Source organism: Pyrus communis, chromosome 13 (assembly GCF_041283825.1).
Source record: "Pyrus communis isolate YQ-2024b chromosome 13, ASM4128382v1, whole genome shotgun sequence".
In the NCBI taxonomy this organism is placed as follows: Eukaryota; Viridiplantae; Streptophyta; class Magnoliopsida; order Rosales; family Rosaceae; genus Pyrus; species Pyrus communis.
Genome location: NC_142577.1, coordinates 27,953,687 through 27,972,039, shown reverse-complemented (window position 1 = coordinate 27,972,039; position 18,353 = coordinate 27,953,687). Strand labels below are relative to the sequence as shown.

Sequence of the window (18,353 nt, the reverse complement as noted above, 5' to 3'; positions counted from 1 at the left end):
TCTCATTCTCCCACCACCATCGCCGCCGCCACCACCACAGCTGTTGATTCCACTATTACTAATTCCACTACCACCACCACTACTGATTCCAATACTACTACTTCAACAACTTCGTCATTTCTCAAATACCCTCTTAGAACAGGTAAGTTTCTGAGCAGTGAAAAGCTCGAGCAACTCAAACTCCTCAAGGATTTCAGGTACTACCATGAATTGGAATATGGGTCGACGTGGGTTTGGGTGATGAGGCCAAAGGAGTTGGACATCACCATCGGGTTGCTCGCTGAGTCATTCGCGGAGTCGATGATTTTGCCTCCGACGCCACGCTGGCGTCAGCATGGCGTCAAATGAGCCAGTCCATGCCTCTGTCGATTCTGGGATGGCCTGGATACCAGCTTAGGCTCGGTGCTAACCTATATGCTGGGCTGGAATGGATTGGTTGGGTGGCGGCCTAAATGTTCCCTGGTGGAACTGCTCTTAGCGTATCTCTACCCTAAACAAACCAACAGGATCCTCTCCAGATTCCATTAATAAGGATCCTAGAGATCCATGAATCGTGTCCGTTCATCGTATAACATGCAATTAGTTTTTGTCAGGTACTGTTTATGTTTAATTTTAAATAAAAATATTTAAAATAATTTATGACCGCACAATGTACGATGAACATACATGATTCACATATTCTCAAAATCCTTACAAAGAGGATCCGATGAGGATCCAGATTCCTAAACAAATATAGTGGACAAATCCAGTCAATTGCATCATGCCACGTAACACCCAAAGATTCTCTTGTTTCATCAAACCAGTGGCGCCGTCTGATTGGTTAGCCAATGTCACCATCTATGAGGGTGCATATAGAGTTTCCAATGGGCAGTGAGCGCAAATGGATTTGGCATTTTTAAGGGTCAAAGTCAGAGACGAGCAGAACAATTTGTCGACGAGCAATGTTATTCATGCCATATTTTTATATCACATTTCTATACAATCTTAGGTGATATCTGATGTGGACATCCACATCATTTGAAAATTTTGCAAAACCCAAGGAAATGAAAGAGAAAGACTCATCGTATACCATAATCATCATTTAATTAACTAGATTTTCTTAATTATTAGTCTATTAAATAATGAACTAAATTTAAAATTCTGATTAATTCAAATGATGTGACTGTCCGCATCAAATGCCACCTAAGGTAATATGAAAATATAATATAAAAACATGGTATAAATAACATTACTTTTTGTCGAAACAACTGGGACTTTTACTGCTTGTTTTGTTGTTCAGAGCCCGTTCTTTTAGGCCACGTTGGGTCGTCATCTTTGTTATCGTGTATTGTTCACGTGGATCAACCTCCATGCAGACCGAGGTGCATCAACCTTCATGTTGCATATCGAGATTTAAAAAAGAGAAAATTAGTATCAGGTTCCTAGTTTTACTGTTCATTAATTAAAATCTTATTAATTTTTAGATTTTGATCAAAGTTTCTAGCATTAATATGTTAATGAATTACATGTAAGTTATAGTAATTGATTTAGAATTTTAATACTCACACCCTTATTAAAATCCTAATTAATTTTTAATTTAAACATTTCCAAAATAAAAAAAATAAAAAATAGAATTTGTACCCATTAAATTTTTATAAAAAAAATTTCTATTTTTTAATCTTATATCTACCCATTCTTAAATATACCAATTTATTATATGAAAAATGTACCTTTTTTTTTTAATATGTCCATTAACTATTGTGACTCCGGACCTTATTATTGATCACATTTGCTTAAGTTGTTTGTATATTATCATAGTGATACAGTGTACGTCATGCATTTTCTCGATCAGTTTCTTTGCTTCTGAGTTCTAACTGCCCAATTTATGAACAGGTTATTATACTCTCCGAGCCAGGTGCTGCAGACTGCAGGTGTTGATCTGTCGCAGGCTAGTATCTCAGTGCAGATTGATCTTGGGAATCGTGCGAACCGAGGGCTGTCCTCTGGAACACCTGCTTCTAAAGTATATGTTGGGTATTGATGACCTGGGTGGTATAAGTGGTTCCATTTATTTGCTTTTCTTTCCACTGCCTGACCACTCTCTCCGTTAACCATCTTTCTAAACCATGCGGGTCTGTTTATTTCAAGTTACAACACTCTTTCCATCCATTCCTATGGATTTGTAAACCTGTATAGTTACACTCTTTCCATCCATTCCTATGGATTTGTCAACCTGTATAGTTACGCTACAAGGGACTGTGCTAAGGTTTTTCACTCGTTCTCACAGACAGGAAAGATAAAGTCTCAAAATTTTTGTTGCTTTCCAGGATAATGAGAATCCCCATTCAAGCAATCAGACGATGGCGCATTTTAGGGACGCTGGCTGTGGAGAGGACTCCGATCAAGCTCATAAGCGCCTCAAGACATAAAACTAGTGTGGAGTCTCCTTCTTCTCCGCCGTCACCCATATTTTTACTCCTTTATTCTGCTTTGGGATGTCTTAGTGTCCATCTTCTGGTTAGTGTACATGCAGTGCTTTGGTTTTTTCCTTTACATATTTCATTGAACACATGTTGAGAACAATTTCCCTCAGTTATAGATTTTTTGAGGAAGGAACCCGTGTTAGGAGATGCCGTCACCCATATTTTAGTTTTATCGTACATAATTGTTTCGAACGTATCAATTGGAGCCATTCAGGTGCCATTTCGTGGTAATAAAGTTGTTAGTTCGTGTCTCAAGCATTATTTGTTGGGTAATGCTAGAGAGATCAATTTTTTTAAACCTAATTTACAAACCGAATGATGTGGTTGTAGATAATTAAATTATTAATTATCGATTAACGTGCTTGTTTCTTATTGGTGACACGTCATTTGATTTACAAATTAAGTTTAAAATTTTGGTCTTCTAGCACTATTCTTATTTGTTTAGGGCAAACAGTGGCATGCTTGCATCAGTGGCAAGGATCATTCAGTCTCGATGGACTGCATGGTGGAACATCACAAAACCCTAATCTTCTCCTTGTAATGTTTACTTCAAATTTCAAAGAAAATATAAATAAAGGAATAGTTATTTTACATTTAGTGATCCTGGCTAGGGAAGTGGAATCTAAGGGTACATACCAACCACACTACCCAATTTTTGGGTAGGGGTGTCTACGTTATTCGTTGAGCAACTTGTGGGTACCTTTTATAATAATATGATACTTCTTATATTTTGGTCTGACACTGGTCTCACGGTGTGAAAGCTACACTAATCAGACATGTTCACCAAAGTCTATCTCCGCTATACCACAGGTCTTTTGGTTTTTAAACAATTTGTGGCAAACATTCCTGGGGATTGCTATAGAAATATTCTTCATCCTTAGGCTTGCCAGGCATCTCCAATCTTGGAGCTGGGCTTCCCATGCGATCAGCGTGCCCTGTTTTCACTGCCTGTGAAAATTCATCCCAGCTCAGACTTCCATTTTTGTACTGGCGTATCAATTCCACCAGAAGCTTTCTGTGTAGCCGAATTGTCATCCTGAATCCCAAGTACCTGCGCTCTCGCGCACGCTCACACATATGTATGTATAATTATGTATCAAATGTCATTGAGAAAGAAATTAACATAGTAATATATTGGTAACGTATGTTACATACCTTCTATGGCCTGCAACAGTTATTGCCATGTTTCCTTTATAAGTAGGAATGAAGATGTCGCTTTCCAGTGACACCATATAATCCAATGCTGCCATTCGGTTTGAATGGTTCCTAAAGGGCTCGAGGTCGGAGGATTCCAGCAACGTCTCCTTTTTAACCTGTTTGCAGACGATAATAAGCGTCAAACATGGGTATAATACTTGTAATTGAGTTGTTTCTTGAGGTTCAAGCAACTAACCGTATGGGGAAAAGCTAGTCTCAGAGGCGCCATTCTTCTTTCTCCGCCGTATATATCGCCGGCAGCGATATAAATTTGGATGCCAGGATCAATATCCAAAGCCCTCAGTGCAAGTGCAGTTTCCTCAGGAGTTAAAGGGCACGCCCCAACTCTTCTTTTCCTAACAGAGTCTATTATTTTCTGCTTCCACCGAGGGTAAGCAAACCTGTTTAATATATTAACATCTACAAGTTAATCGTATTTGAATTTATGAAAAGAAACAACTAAAAAGGAACTAAAATTAAGATTGAGAAAATCTTAAAATCTTTAGGGTGGTCTGATCACGTTATGAAGTTTTTACAAACGAGCCGATCCCCGCATTTGGGTTTTCACGAGACCCCACATTGTCTCTATGCTTTTGAGAGATGTCATAAGAATGACGTGATCATACTGCCCTACCAAAGATTTTCTTCTCACTCTAACCTCATATTTGTTAATTCTTCAATTTCTTTGGCATTGCAACCTTCCGTACAACCAGAAGATGCCAACATGTCCATTTCATATCTCAGATGAAGAACTAGGAATGGACCCTTTTCCCTCAGAATCCTAACAATCTTCTTTCCCAGTTCCTCAATAGGAGGAGTGAATCTTAGAGCTCTGTAATTCGCTTTGCACCGCAGTTTCTGAACCTCGTTCGGGATCCCATTATTCGCAAGCCTGGCATTGGTCTGAGTGAAATGCAGCACTTCATACTTCTTTATGCGGGGAAGAATCTGCGTACGAATCAAGTATTAACAAAAGATTAGTGATAATTAACATTAATAGTATAACACAAGGGCGATGGTTAAGGAATTAATCTTGACTACCAGTTCGTAGTAATATTTCATGTTGGCCCAGCTAACAGGAGCCATGGAATAGAGGGTAGCTATCTCTACTCTTCTTTTCTGCTTATCAGGCAGAGCTTTTAGTATCCTGACTTCATCTCTCAGAGATGCAATGAAGTAATCCACATCAAATATATCTTCAAATCGACTGCAAAATTAAGTATTCAACTCTGTCAGATTTAATTTATTGTTAATGAAGGTACTTGGCTGGGGTTGCCTCACTAGTGACTAGGGAGAAAAACATTTGTCTGACCGACCATATACGGTTATTGAGAGAATCGGATGGTATCATGGGTAGGGACGGGAGAAAAGAAAATATAGACGACCCTCTTTAATTGCGTGTGATCGCACAACCATGTGGTCTAACAGGCAAACTCTAAAATTTGTTCTAACTCAAGCATCTTTTATACCGAGTGGGACCAGAGTTGAGTTGGAAGATAACCAAAGGGCAAGATCTTATGCTTTTGTAATGGTGGTTTGACAAGGCACCCTACTCAAGTTTAAGTGAAAGACATAGGGAGAGAGAGTTGTAATTTGACTAACCTGCGATCATTCCAAAAGGAGGCATTGTCCAACTCAGGAACTATAAGCGTGACATTCAAAAAACTTGCAATAGCTACCATGTCACAAATCTGCAGTGTAAGATTTTTAAAAGCATTACTTGAATTTTCAAGAAGATTAATGCAAATTAAGAATAAAATATAAGTAGAAAAGTACTTACACCAACCCGCATTTGATTCAATCCTCCATTGGATGAGACCATCAGATATCCATTATTCTCAAAATTCCCTGCAAAAATGAACACAAGTCTTCAAACCAAATGTTGACAATTATAAGATACCATGTTAGACAACTACTTGCCCAAAAAGCTTAAGTTATCAAAAAGCAAGCCAACAATGTATATCAAACTAACCGTTGGCATAAATAACAAGTATTATTAACCTTATGAGAAAGTTGCGGACACTCACTTTCAGTTCCAGTAATTTGTGGTGGAGTGATGGTTTGAGAATTCGAGCGAAACATCAAAACCCGGGTTACATCGCTGAGCATGCTCAGCTGCACCGCGCAGACGCAGATGAGAATCAGCATGGTTGTGGCTGTAAAAACAAACAATTTGAGTCTGCATAACCGTGACTGCGCAATGATCTCGCCTTTGAAGTTGGATCCTCCTATCAATTTGTCCACTTTGATTCCTCCAAAGTACTTCAAATATTGTTCCATCTTATGTTGCTTCACCTTGGCTTCCCCAAATTCAGACTCTTCGACACCACCTTTAGTTTTTTCCATCTCCACAATACTTCTTCAACTATATTTATGAACTAGATCTTGCATTGACAGCAAATATTAAAAAAAAATTGGAAATTTTGAGGCGGTTTTTTTCCGACCAGCTTTTTGTATAACAAAGCTGGCCTGAGGAGCCACGAGCTAACAATGGAGATACATTGTTGCTTTTAAAGGAAGCTCATGCACTCTCATCATTCATAAACATTGAGAGTTGTATTAATTCATTACCGTTAGGCATGAAAGGAAAGAGAGAGAGTCACGCATCAACCATTCATTTGCAACAAAATTAATGCAAGGCAATTACAATTTCATACTAATAACTGTTAGACAAGCATATTTTCACAAAATTAATATGCATCGAGTCATAATATTGATAGGAAAAACTGATCTTTAAATGAATCTAACTATTTTTTTTATCAAACAATTTGTACAAGGTGAGAGCCATTGTGTTGTAGAATTTATCTTAGATATTTTTTGGTGTGACGCATTGAGGCTACATGGTGTTATCACTTTATTTAAATTATAACTCATATCTATTTTTATTTTTTCATCTTAAGTCCATGAAACATCAAACATGTTGGTCATGCACTCATATTATAAACTCATAAAGTAATAATACTACATGACAGTGTGACCGTCACCTCAAAGTTATGACATGTCTGAAAAAATAAAAAGGTGAAGTTCTATTATAACACCTTTCCCCATTTTTGAATGTTTTGGACAAACACACTTTGATTAATTTTGACGCACCTTTTGTAGTTACACCATTCAAAGTAATTAAGAATATCAAAATAAAAGCAGAAAGATATAGATCCGATTAAAATTTTCAAAGCGTTTGTGAGTAAACAATCTTACACAATCCTGTAATAAATATATGATTGTGCTTTTCAGAAAATAAATTAAATGATTGTGAACTAGATGGATGATAGGTTTTAATCTTTAATTACAATCCGAATCTTGGAAATCTTTGGTACCACTTACGTCAAGTTAATGATTAATACAAAGCAAACCTTAAAAGTTTACAAGCCAATTACTTATGAAATTCACAGCAAATGCCAGGTTTATTAAAGACACCGATAGATGTATTGGGCCCAAATGTATTAATTATTTAACGATAATAACACTAATTCTGTTATTTAAGACTGAAAAGGAAATGTGGTGGATTTAGTTTGCTTGACGAAACTGAGAATGTGATTGCATGGCTACAGAGAGTTGTGCCTCGTACACATGTCACATGTGATATATATATATATATATATATATATATATATATATATATATATATATATATATATATATATAATTTGACAGTCAATTTTCTTGAAGTAACAAAATAAATAAAAATTAAAAGAAAATAGTGTATGAGTTTCACATGATTGATGTATTTAGCTAATTTAGTTTTCATTTCATATTATTTATATTTATTAGTGACTAGCGTCTATTGATATTTTTTTTCTTAAATTTGAAGCACCTTTACATCAAGTGCTCAAACTGCTCCCAATTGATAAATTTTTCTAGTTTATTACATTGTTCATCGCGCATTACAATTTTGTAGGTAAGCCATGCCATATTTTTGTTGTTGAAGACATTAAACAGCCTTTCACTCGTTCTCACAGACAGGAAAGAAAATTGTTTAGTTCGTGATGATTCATTCTCATCTTTGTTGTGGAATAAATAGCTAAGTGGATTGAAGAGGAAATAGACCGTTGGAAGACAAAAAGACGTAACGGGAATTTGCAAATTTGGCGTCCGAGTTCCGATTTAGGCCCATAATACATCTTCAGAAAGAGAACGATGACACGGTTCAAACTCACTAATTTGTTGTGACATAAGATAGATTTTAGCAATCTGAGACCGTTTAGACTTCCAAACTACGTGTTAATTTATATAATAAAAATTAGACCTTTCGTTTGTCGTTCGCTTTGAGTTATTCTAAGGGAGTTGTAATCCGTTTATTTAAGTCATTAATTGCTTCATTGTAATCATCTTTCATCAATTAATCAAATAAAACTTGTGGGATTTCTTTAAAAAACTTGTAAATTCCAGACTTTAGGTTTTTCAATGATTTACATTTAAAATCATTTAGTTTCGTACTACGTCAATCTTATCTCTTACCGATTCATAATTTCTTCAATTCGAATTGAATGAACATTTCATCACTTTATTTGGTTTACATCATCTTCATAATGGGACGGAATCCATGATTTTATCATCTTGTTAACTGGATAACGACAAAGATTTTAATATTAAAAAAAAAAAAGAGAGCGTAAATTACGTTTTCGGTTTTGGAGGAGAGCAAGGACGGTGATATTAGAGCAACATTAAACTATAAATTTAAATAAAGTAAATATGACACTTCATCCATAACAATCTTTTTTTTTCTTTCTGTTTTTTGAATAAATGATATTTTTATGCTAAAAAAAAAAGATGAACTTAACCTCATAACGTGATTCAAATTCGTTTTTCGTAAAAATTGAACTTCAAACCTGACCAATCGTAACAATTAGCCATATGGCTCGATTACAATATTAATTAATTAATTAAGAAGATTAAGATAGGTAGGGCTGCCACATGGGGCTCCGTTACAAAATTCCTCTCCTTCTCAATCAATCCAAATCCCCAAAGACTGCAGTCTACACACGTGATGGAGAAAACGAAACTGATAATTACTTTAAAATCCGACTTGTCGATATTATCCTAGCCACCTGCTTTTTTTAAGTACAATTTTCATCTTATTTTTTACTTTTTGTTTCTATTTTTATTACAAGTGGTGATATTATGCGGCATCATGCTCTCTACTACCGTTTTAATGGCGTTTTCTACTACGGTTTTGTTGTATTGAACAATTCTACCCAATCGCTGAGCCACACCCGTTTGCCCACCGACCGGATACATTGGATTAGCATATACTTACCCTAAACAAACCAACATGATCCTCTTTGGATTTTTTTGTGAGGGTCCTAGGAATCCGTGAATTATGTTTGTTCATTGTATATCGTGCAATCATTTTTTGAGATACTATTTGTGTGTTAATTTTAAATAAAAATATTTAAAATGATTTCTGATCCTATAATGTACAATGAATATACACAATTCACAGATCCCCATAATGCTCACAAAGAAGATCTGACGAGAATCCGGATTCCTAAATAAATACAGTGGACAAATCCTTGTCGATTGCACCTTGCCACATAACACCCAAAGATTCTCATGTTTCATCAAACCAGTGGCGCCATCTGATTGGTTGGCCAGTGTCACCGTCCACGAGGGTGCATATCGAGTTTCCGGTAGGTGGTGAGCGCACATGGATTTGGAATTTTTAAGGGTCAGAGTTAGAGATGGACAGAACAACAAGGACTTTTTTTTTTGGTCGAAACAACTGGGACTTTTACTGCTTGTTTTCTTGTTCAGAGCCCGTTCTTTTAGGCCGTGTTGGGTCATCATCTTTGTTATCGTGTACTGTTCATGTGGATCAACATCCATGCAGACGAGGGTGCATCAACCTTCATGTTGCATATCGAGATTTAAAAAATAGAAAATTAGTATCAGGTACTTAGTTTTAATGTTTATTGATTAAGACCTTATCAATTTTTAGATTTTGATCAAAGTTTCTAGCATTAATATATTAATGAATTACATGTGAGTTACATAATTTTTATAATAAAAATTAGTAATTGATTTAGAGTTTTAATACTCACACCCTTATTAAAATCATAATTAATTTTTAATTCAAACATTTCCAAAATATAAAAAATAAAAAATAGAATTTGTACCCATTAAAAGTTCAAATTTTTAATCTTATATGTACCCATTCTTAAATATACCAATTTGTTATATGAAAAATGTACCCTTTTTTAATATAAAATGTACCCATTTTTTAAATAAAATTCATTCAATCTTTTCTCTAATCCATTTTTTAAACTTATATGGGTACATTCTATTTCGTTGATTTGAGAATGTATCTACGTCAAGTTTAATAGAAGAAATTTAATAATGTTATTAAGCCTATTATCTTTTATTTTTTTTGGTTTTTGAAAAATGTACCCATGCTTTGGTACAATAATTTTTTGGTTAGTTTTGATGAACGTACCTATCACATCCTGGCCCCAGAGGGACCACTTCTCGGGCCCGCTCCACCACCGTAGCATGATATTGTCTGCTTTGGGCCCCCCAGTACACCCTCACGGTTTTGTTTCTAAGAACTTACACGAGAACTTCCCGATGGGTCACCCATCCTGAGAGTGCTCTCGCGCGCTACTCGCTTAACTTCGGAGTTCCCATGGAACCCGAAGCCAGTGAGCTCCCAAAAGGCCTCGTGCTAGGTAGGGATGAGAATATACATATAAAGATCACTCCCCTGGGCGATGTGGGATGTCACAATCCACCCCCCTTAGGGACTCGACGTCCTTGTTGGCACATCACGACCAGGGTTAGGCTCTGATACCAAATTGTCACATCTCGCCCCGGGGGGGGGGGACCACTTCCTGAGCCCGCTCCACTACCGTAGCATGATATTGTCGGCTTTGGGCCCCCATCACACTCTCACGCGCTACTCGCTTAACTTTGGAGTTTCCATGGAACTCGAAGCCAGTGAGCTCCCAAAAGGCCTCGTGCTAGGTACGGATGAGAATACATATAAAAATCACTTCCCTGGATGATGTGGGATGTCACAGTACCCATATATAGATATATATACACAATATATAGGAGAGTATAATTTATCTTTAATATTTTTAATCCCATATATTATGAGTTTTATTTAAAATCTCATTAATATAAATAACTACAAATTTCATTTTAATTTAAAAATATAATAACCTACATAAAAATATATTATTACATTAATATCAGGGACTTCAATTAAAAACTAAAAATCACAAAGACTTCAGTCAAAGAACATTGGTAGGTAAGAACCGCATCCAAAGTATCCCTTTAAAATATGACCGAAGGATTATGGTTATGTAATAAGGAAACGATTTTAAATTCAACTTTCATGAATTACAAACTCGATCGTTTAATGGCAACTGACTCATTCAATGATACAGCATATTCTCACTATAATAGTGTTGTTCGAAGAAAAGCGTTTTGGTATAACTCTCAAAATCACTTGAATTTGTATTAGAAATTTGACGTACTTATTACAAAGCGTTTGTAAGGAGAAGCACATCGTAGATAAACATTTCCAAACGGACGACCCTAAAATAGCATATATATAAGTACTTTCAGTGTTGTTGGGGTCCTTTTCATCAACGAAAAAAAGTTATCAGGCTAAAATTGCGTTCTTATCTCAACTTGTTACCCAATTTCCCGCTCAAAAAGAATAAAATATATACATTACAGTAGATTTAATCATGCAGAATTGACTCAAAACGAGTAAGCTAGTGTTTCCACACATTTTTACTTTAGTTTACAGAAGTACGTTGACTTCTGAGTCCAGTATAATCTTAATTTCCTGAGGAATTCTGCAGATACATGTTTGACTGCTACTGCTACCTAAACAGATTTAGTTCCCAAGATATTGAATTTACAAGTATTTCCAGACTGGGTGTCCAGACAAACGTCACAATCTAATCTACCATCGTTGGTTGGAACTTCCACTCGGAATCAATTTAGTCAAGCTTATACTGAATTAGAACTTAACAAACAAAGGTGATTGCTATGATTCTCAACAAACAAAGGTGGTAAGGTGGTAAAGAAGCAAATCTAATGGCTCGTTTGAAAGCTTTTAAAATGACTAAAACCGCTTTTAGAAAAAATAAAAAATTTTGGGGTTTCAAAAGCACTTAAAGTACTTCTCACAAGAAATTCTTATAGATTGGTTCCAAAAACATTTTCACAAAAACATTTTCACAAAAACGTTTTCGGCCATTTTAAAAATAGTTTCAAACTAGCCTTAAGTCTATAAGGACAAGGTAACCTAGATTTATTTTCTTTCAAAGGCTAACTTATGACGTAAACTGGATGTACACATAACTACTCTAAATTATGGCTCGTTTGGAAGTGCTTTTAAATGACTAAAACGTTTTTGGAGAAATTGATTTTGGATTCCAAAAACATTTTAAATGTTTTTTTGGAATAAGCACTAGATATATGCTTCTTACTAAAAGCATTTAAAGTGCTTTTCCATTGTCCATTTGATGACAAAGGATTAGTTTCAAAAATATTTTTACCAAAAATTTTTTAGTCATTTTAAAAGTACTTTTAAACAAATTGTTAAATGATGATTAGAAAAAAATGGGCCATACACAAGGTGTTAGTAGCTACAACATATACCAAAGTCTAAAGCCCACCTAGTAAATTATGGGCTGATTAGTGATGATTTTTTTTTTTTTTGTTTTGAAACCAAGATCCATATCATAAAAAAGCCTACAGAGAGGCAAACAACATAACAATACCAAGCAGTGTCAAGGGATAAACCACAACGACCCCTCCACCAAGTAGAGGCGTCACCCCCAGCACCACCATAACCCATTAATGAGGGCAAGGTAATCCGTCATTGTTCAATACATAGACCAACGAAGATGGGGGCCTAACGACCCAAACGACATCACTCATCTCCGTAAAACCAATCGATGCAATCTTGTGAGCCACGCCATTAGCAGACCGTGGCACCCAAGACCATCGACAATCAATGAAATCCCCCCCCCCCCAACTGTTTAACCCTAGCCAGCACCGGGTATGCCTCCCAACTACCCATTGACAGCGAGCTAGACAGACATTTAATCGCATCCAGAGAGTCGGATTCCAGAATTACATACCTTACACCCAGCTCTGCACCTAGTCTGCACCCGTGCAACAACGCATAAGCCTCCGCTGCTGCAGCAGAAGGAGCAGTAATAGGATGCCGCGCAGCAGCCACGAACTTATTCTCCATGTCCCTCACAATTAATCCAGCAAAACCCATCTTTGAAGCCTTGGACCAGCTAGCATCCACATTAATCTTCACAAAAGGGTAGGCCGGAGCACACCATCTCGTAACCTGAGAGTTCCTCCTGCCGACACCCATTCCACTATCCCCAGCCTTTGCCATTGCACCAAAAAACGAGCTCACCGCCGCAGAGACATCAGCCAGGACCTTTAACGGGTTAATGGGCACCCCTTTGAAAATAAAATCACAGCGAGCCTTTCATATGCACCAACAGGTAAAAACAATATAAGATTGTCTCCACATTATATCTCCAGAGTTGCAAAAATTCGGAGAGAAAACCCCCTGAAGCCAGTCCGACCAAGAAGGAAGAGAAAGACGATCCATTTTATAACCCAAAGCCCCTCAAAACCAGATTGGCTCAACCCAAGAGCAGGAAAGGAAAATGTGCTCAATAGTTTCATCATGGCAGCAGCAAATAGGACAATTAGAGGTTTGAGAGGACCTTCGTCGGAACAGTGCATCCCGAGTAGGAAGACAATTGTGAACAGAAAGCCACAAGAAATGCCGCAACTTGGGGGGCACCTCCAGCTTCCAAATCCCCTTCCAAAACGCTTTGGGAACCCCACGAACAGAAGGCCGACGCAAATCCCTTCTCGCCAGCGATCTTCCTTGCATCCATCTGTATCCCGACTTGACCGAATAAGAGCCGTTCTTACTCATATCCCAGATAAGCCTATCTTTACGACTTAAATCTCCAAGAGGCGTCGCCTCAATAGCCTGCATAGCCTCCCCCGATATGAAAGGCTGTAAAAAGTTAATATTCCACCGCCCCGACTCCGGACAGATAAGTGCACTGACCCTTAAACTGGGAGTAACCGTAACCTGGCCAACCGGCACCGGGTGTCCAAGGGGCAAGGATGGAAGCCACCTATCCTGCCACACCCGCACCTCCTGACCACCCAAAATCTGCCAATGGGAGCCCTCCCTAATCAAGTCCCTGCCACAGATGAGGCTGCTCCACGCCCAAGAGGCCCTCCCACCCTTCTTCGCATCCCAGATTGAGCTATGTGGAAAATACCGAGCCTTAATCACCTTAGCCCACAGCGAATCCGGTTCCGTGATTAAGCGCCAGCACTGTTTAGCAAGCAGAGCATCATTAAAATCCTGAAAATTTCTGAAGCCTAAACCACCCATGTCTTTTGGCAAACCCAAAACCTCCTTTGAAACCCAGTGAATCTTGTGGGCTCCCTCCTTGCATCCCCACCAAAACCCAGTCACCAGCGCATCCAATTCCTTACAAACAGCGGCTGGGAATTTGAAAATGCACATTGGGTATGCCGGGATAGCTTGGATAACAGCCTTAATTAAAACCTCTTTACCGGCACGGGACAAAGTATTTTGTTTCCACCCTTGAAGCTTTTCCATAACTCTTCCTTTCACATAAGCAAGACCACCCTTTTTCGACCGACCCCATATGGTAGGGACCCCCAAATATGTTCCCGGATTGATTACAACCTTCATACCAAGGGCGTTCCCCATCTGATTAGCATTCACCTTCGGAACATTAGCCCCAAAAAATACACTGGATTTCTCCAAATTGACCTTCTGCCCCGACGCGACACAGAAATTGTCCAGCAGATGTCTCAAATTCCGGCAGTTTTTCATATCAGCCCGCAAAAACAGAAGGGTATCATCCGCAAAGAAGAGGTGAGAAATCACTGGTCCGGAACCACCCATCTTAACACCTTCCAATCTACCTTGGTCAACCGCACCCTGAATCAGCTTGGATAGAACTTCCCCCATCAAAATAAATAAATAAGGAGAAAGAGGATCCCCCTGTCGGAGACCCCGCGAGGGAGCAAAAGACTTCCCAGCCTGCCCATTTAGGAGAACAACGAACTTCACAGATGAAATACACCCATTAATTAGCGATCTCCAGCTACTGCAAAAACCCATTCTTTCCATTACCGCATCCAAAAAATCTCATTCAACCCTATCATACGCCTTCTGCATATCAAGTTTAATCCCCATTTCAAATCTATTCCGAGCTTTCCTTCCCTTCAGATAATGAAACATCTCATGGGCTATGCCAATACAATCCTGAATTTGTCTACCCGCCACAAAAGCATTCTGAGAAGGAGAGATGATTTTGGGTAACAATACCTTCAACCGGTTAGCAAGAATCTTTGACAGAATTTTGTACGAGTAGTTGCACAGGCTAATCGGCCTGAATTGCGACACAACTTCCGGGTTCGGGACTTTGGGAATCAGCACCACATGAGTCTGATTTATCAAACTCGAACCCGCAGCATCCTGAATCAAATCTCTAACCAAAGCCGAAACACCCTCCCTCACAATCTCCCAGTATGTCTGATAAAAGATCCCCTGGAAACCGTCGGGGCCAGGAGCCTTAAGCCCTCCCATATTCCCAGCCGCCGCCTTTATCTCCTCCTCCGTGACTGGTGCAATTAGCGCCTCATTCATTTCTGGCGAGACCGAGGGATTCATGCAATCTAGCAGCGACCCCCAGTTACGATCCCCTGCCGAGCTAAAAACTGAAGTGAAGTGATTATCCACCAATTGGCGCACCTTAGCCGGATTCTCCACCCAGTTCCCATTCTCATCCCTAAGCTTCACTATCTTATTTCTTCTTCGCCTCTGAAGGGTTGAAGAGTGAAAAAACTGAGTGTTGGCATCCCCCTCCCTCAACCATTTTACCCTCGATCGCTGGCACCAATAACTCTCCTCTTGGAGTCTTAATTCATCAATCCGCCGAGAAATCTCCCTTATCTCATCATAGTTTGGACCCCATTCCCGCTGGAGCAAATCTAACTGGGAAAGAAGATCATGGATCCTGTTCCCTCGCCCCATAAACTTATTGCGATTCCACCTGCTTAAACGATAACGGCAATCGTTTAAAGATCTCACCCACCTATTCACAGGGCTGCCATTATGCCGCCTATCCCAGCACTGTTCCACCAAATTCTTACACTCTTCCTCTGAGACCCAATACGCCTCAAACCTAAATATCTTCCTTCCTTTCTGCCCTTCAATATTAGAAATAAGACTAACTGGGCAGTGGTCTGATGCTAAAACTGTTTCATGTATAACTTGGGCGTTCGGCCAGAGTTGCTGCCACTTTTCATTCGCCATGACCCTGTCTAACCTCTCCTCCACCCAATCCCTTTTTCTCAATCCTCTCCACGTAAAGGCCGGCCCATTGAAACCCAAATCCATCAGCTGGGAGGAAGACAGAAACTCTTCTAAGAACCTTGGCCTGTTGTACAAAACCTCAACTCCACCAGACTTCTCATGATCCCACAGGAATTCGTTGAAATCCCCGCCACAAATCCAAGGAATGTCCGTTGGGGTAAAGTGGTTAACCATCCATTCCCAAAACAGATTTTTTTCAACTCTATACGGCGTTCCGTACACCCCCGTAATCCGACTCCAATGCATTTGCCCTTTAATTTTCATCACAGCATCAATAATATTCTTGGACGAAAAGATAATATTAACCTCCAGATTGTCCTCCCACCACAAGCTCAATCCTCCAGAAACTCCAACTGGCGAAACATCAAAGCCATGAACATAACCCAATCTCCTTCTCACCCCTAGAATTTTATGATCTTTCATCTTAGTCTCCGATAAAAAGATCATAGAGGGTCTCTTTTTTCGAATAAGCCCATGGAGAGCCCTGACTGTCGTGTCCGACCCAAGCCCACGACAGTTCCAGAAGATATAACTCATGGCTGGCCTGCGGCTGTTGAAGGCCAGCCGCCACCGCCCCGAGCCCACTTGCCCGCCTTCCGTGTCACCATCCTACCTTTATCGAAATCCGACCCCCCTTCCATTACATCCTGTCTTCCAGTATTCTCACTTATTTCTTCCTTATTTTCCTCCGTCGTACGGTTCACGCTTTCCATCGTTAGCCCTCCATCCTTGCTGTTTAACTTCCTTCCTATCTCTGCCGCCCTACCTTGGCAGTTCTCCTCCGTAACCGGGCCCTTTAGTTTCTTCTGTGGAGCTTGAGTTAGCATCAAATCCTGTGCTTCCCCACATCTTTTACTGCTCCAGAGTGGGTCATTACCCTGGACGGACAGAGTATCATTGCCCTCCTGGACATCGCCCGATTGTCCTTCACCAACTGTTTTGATGCTTTCCATTTCAGAGCAGGAAGACGAATCCTCTCCCTCCCCCCGCATTCTTCTACGCCATTTTTTTTTATCTGTGCCACGACTCTTAGATGCTCCCCCAGTCTAAATGGTTTGATTGCGCTCCCTTCTTTGTAAGTTTGACATCCGTAATCTATCTTGATTATGTGCAGACGTGAAGCCCGGTCCGCGCACCGCCCCGGCCTGCCGGCGTTCCCCCCTGCCCACACACTCCACTCTCTTTGGTATCACCACCTCTCTTATCGGCGGCGCCTTAATCCACTCTCCATATGCTACCTCCCATTCTCCAGACATCTCAGCGGAGCATTCTGTATTGATATGCCCAATCCGTCCACACTTGTAGCAGAAATCTTGAAGCCGTTCATACCGAAATTCCACCCAGGTTTCCTTATTTGACTCCCTTCGAATCCAGCATCCCTTAAATAAAGGCTTCTCCGTATCAACTGAGATTCTTACTCGGACAAAACCACGAGCGTGTCCGGGATCCTCCATGGCTATAAATTCCCCAACTTCTTTGATTACACGCCGAACATTCTCAACAGATGCTAAGCCTAGCGGAATTCCCCTTATTTGAATCCAAAATGGAACAGCATTCAACTCCAGCTCCTCTAAGGCGAGCTCCGGAGGCCATTTCACGACCGAGAATACCTTCTTCATCACTGCCCAGGGGACCTGCTCAATGATCTTTGAAGCCACATGTTCATCTTTGACCGATATAATAAAGACATTCTCCCTTACCCATTTTATTTCCACCTCACCCAATTCTTTCCAAGCCGCTCTAAGAATATTCTTGACTCCCCATTTGTTCACTGGTTTCAGCGTAAAAACCTTCCCAACCAATTTAACTCCCTGCTCCATAGTGGATAACTCCAGTGTTTGGTTCAGTTGAACCACCAGTTCCTCCACCCCACTAGTCGCCATCACACTGTAACACCGCTGCCCCACACTCCCAACCTGAGACGTAGAAAAACCTGTACTTTCTGTAAACAACCTCAGACCACCCTTATAAGCCCCCCAGATATCAGCTGATTTCTTTCTTCAACTCTGCCACATAGTCAACACATCGATAGAATCCTCATAAAAGCAACCAATCAACCAAACTAAAAGCTGGTACGCCACTCCTCCCACTCGCTGACACCCCCACCCCCCAACCAAAGTGGATCGGAATTATCCCCCCTGCTATAATCACAGGTCTCAAAAGAGCAATGGCATCAAAAGTCTCAAAAGCATTGTATTACCTTTCGACCGAACCTACTCATCCATCAGCCTCATTCTTCTCTCAGAGGCTTAGACAATTAAGCAGGAAGG

At 39.7% G+C, this 18,353-nt stretch overlaps 2 protein-coding genes and 1 long non-coding RNA gene across 3 annotated transcripts; 1 reads left to right on the top strand and 2 right to left on the bottom strand.

Annotated features, from left to right (window-relative positions):
* The first annotated feature begins 1,864 nt into the window (after positions 1-1,864).
* LOC148692040 (uncharacterized) lies at positions 1,865-2,717 on the top strand. The gene is made up of 2 exons (XR_015955352.1): positions 1,865-2,002; positions 2,307-2,717. It is a non-coding gene; the product is annotated as an uncharacterized LOC148692040 (long non-coding RNA).
* A 264-nt stretch (positions 2,718-2,981) lies between these two features.
* Positions 2,982-6,164, bottom strand: LOC137736472 (rhamnogalacturonan I rhamnosyltransferase 1-like). Its single transcript, XM_068475736.2, has 8 exons — positions 5,687-6,164; positions 5,440-5,507; positions 5,262-5,350; positions 4,701-4,866; positions 4,318-4,607; positions 3,856-4,060; positions 3,618-3,775; positions 2,982-3,513 (listed from the first exon to the last, which is right to left on the bottom strand). Exons 1-8 carry the CDS (start codon positions 6,003-6,005, stop codon positions 3,285-3,287), a joined length of 1,524 nt encoding a protein of 507 aa, XP_068331837.2. The 5' UTR covers positions 6,006-6,164; the 3' UTR covers positions 2,982-3,284.
* Positions 6,165-12,630: 6,466 nt separating this feature from the next.
* Positions 12,631-14,835, bottom strand: LOC137736337 (uncharacterized). The gene is made up of 2 exons (XM_068475622.1): positions 13,453-14,835; positions 12,631-13,125 (listed from the first exon to the last, which is right to left on the bottom strand). The coding sequence occupies exons 1-2, from the start codon at positions 14,833-14,835 to the stop codon at positions 12,631-12,633; spliced, it is 1,878 nt and encodes a 625-aa protein (XP_068331723.1).
* Positions 14,836-18,353: the final 3,518 nt, after the last annotated feature.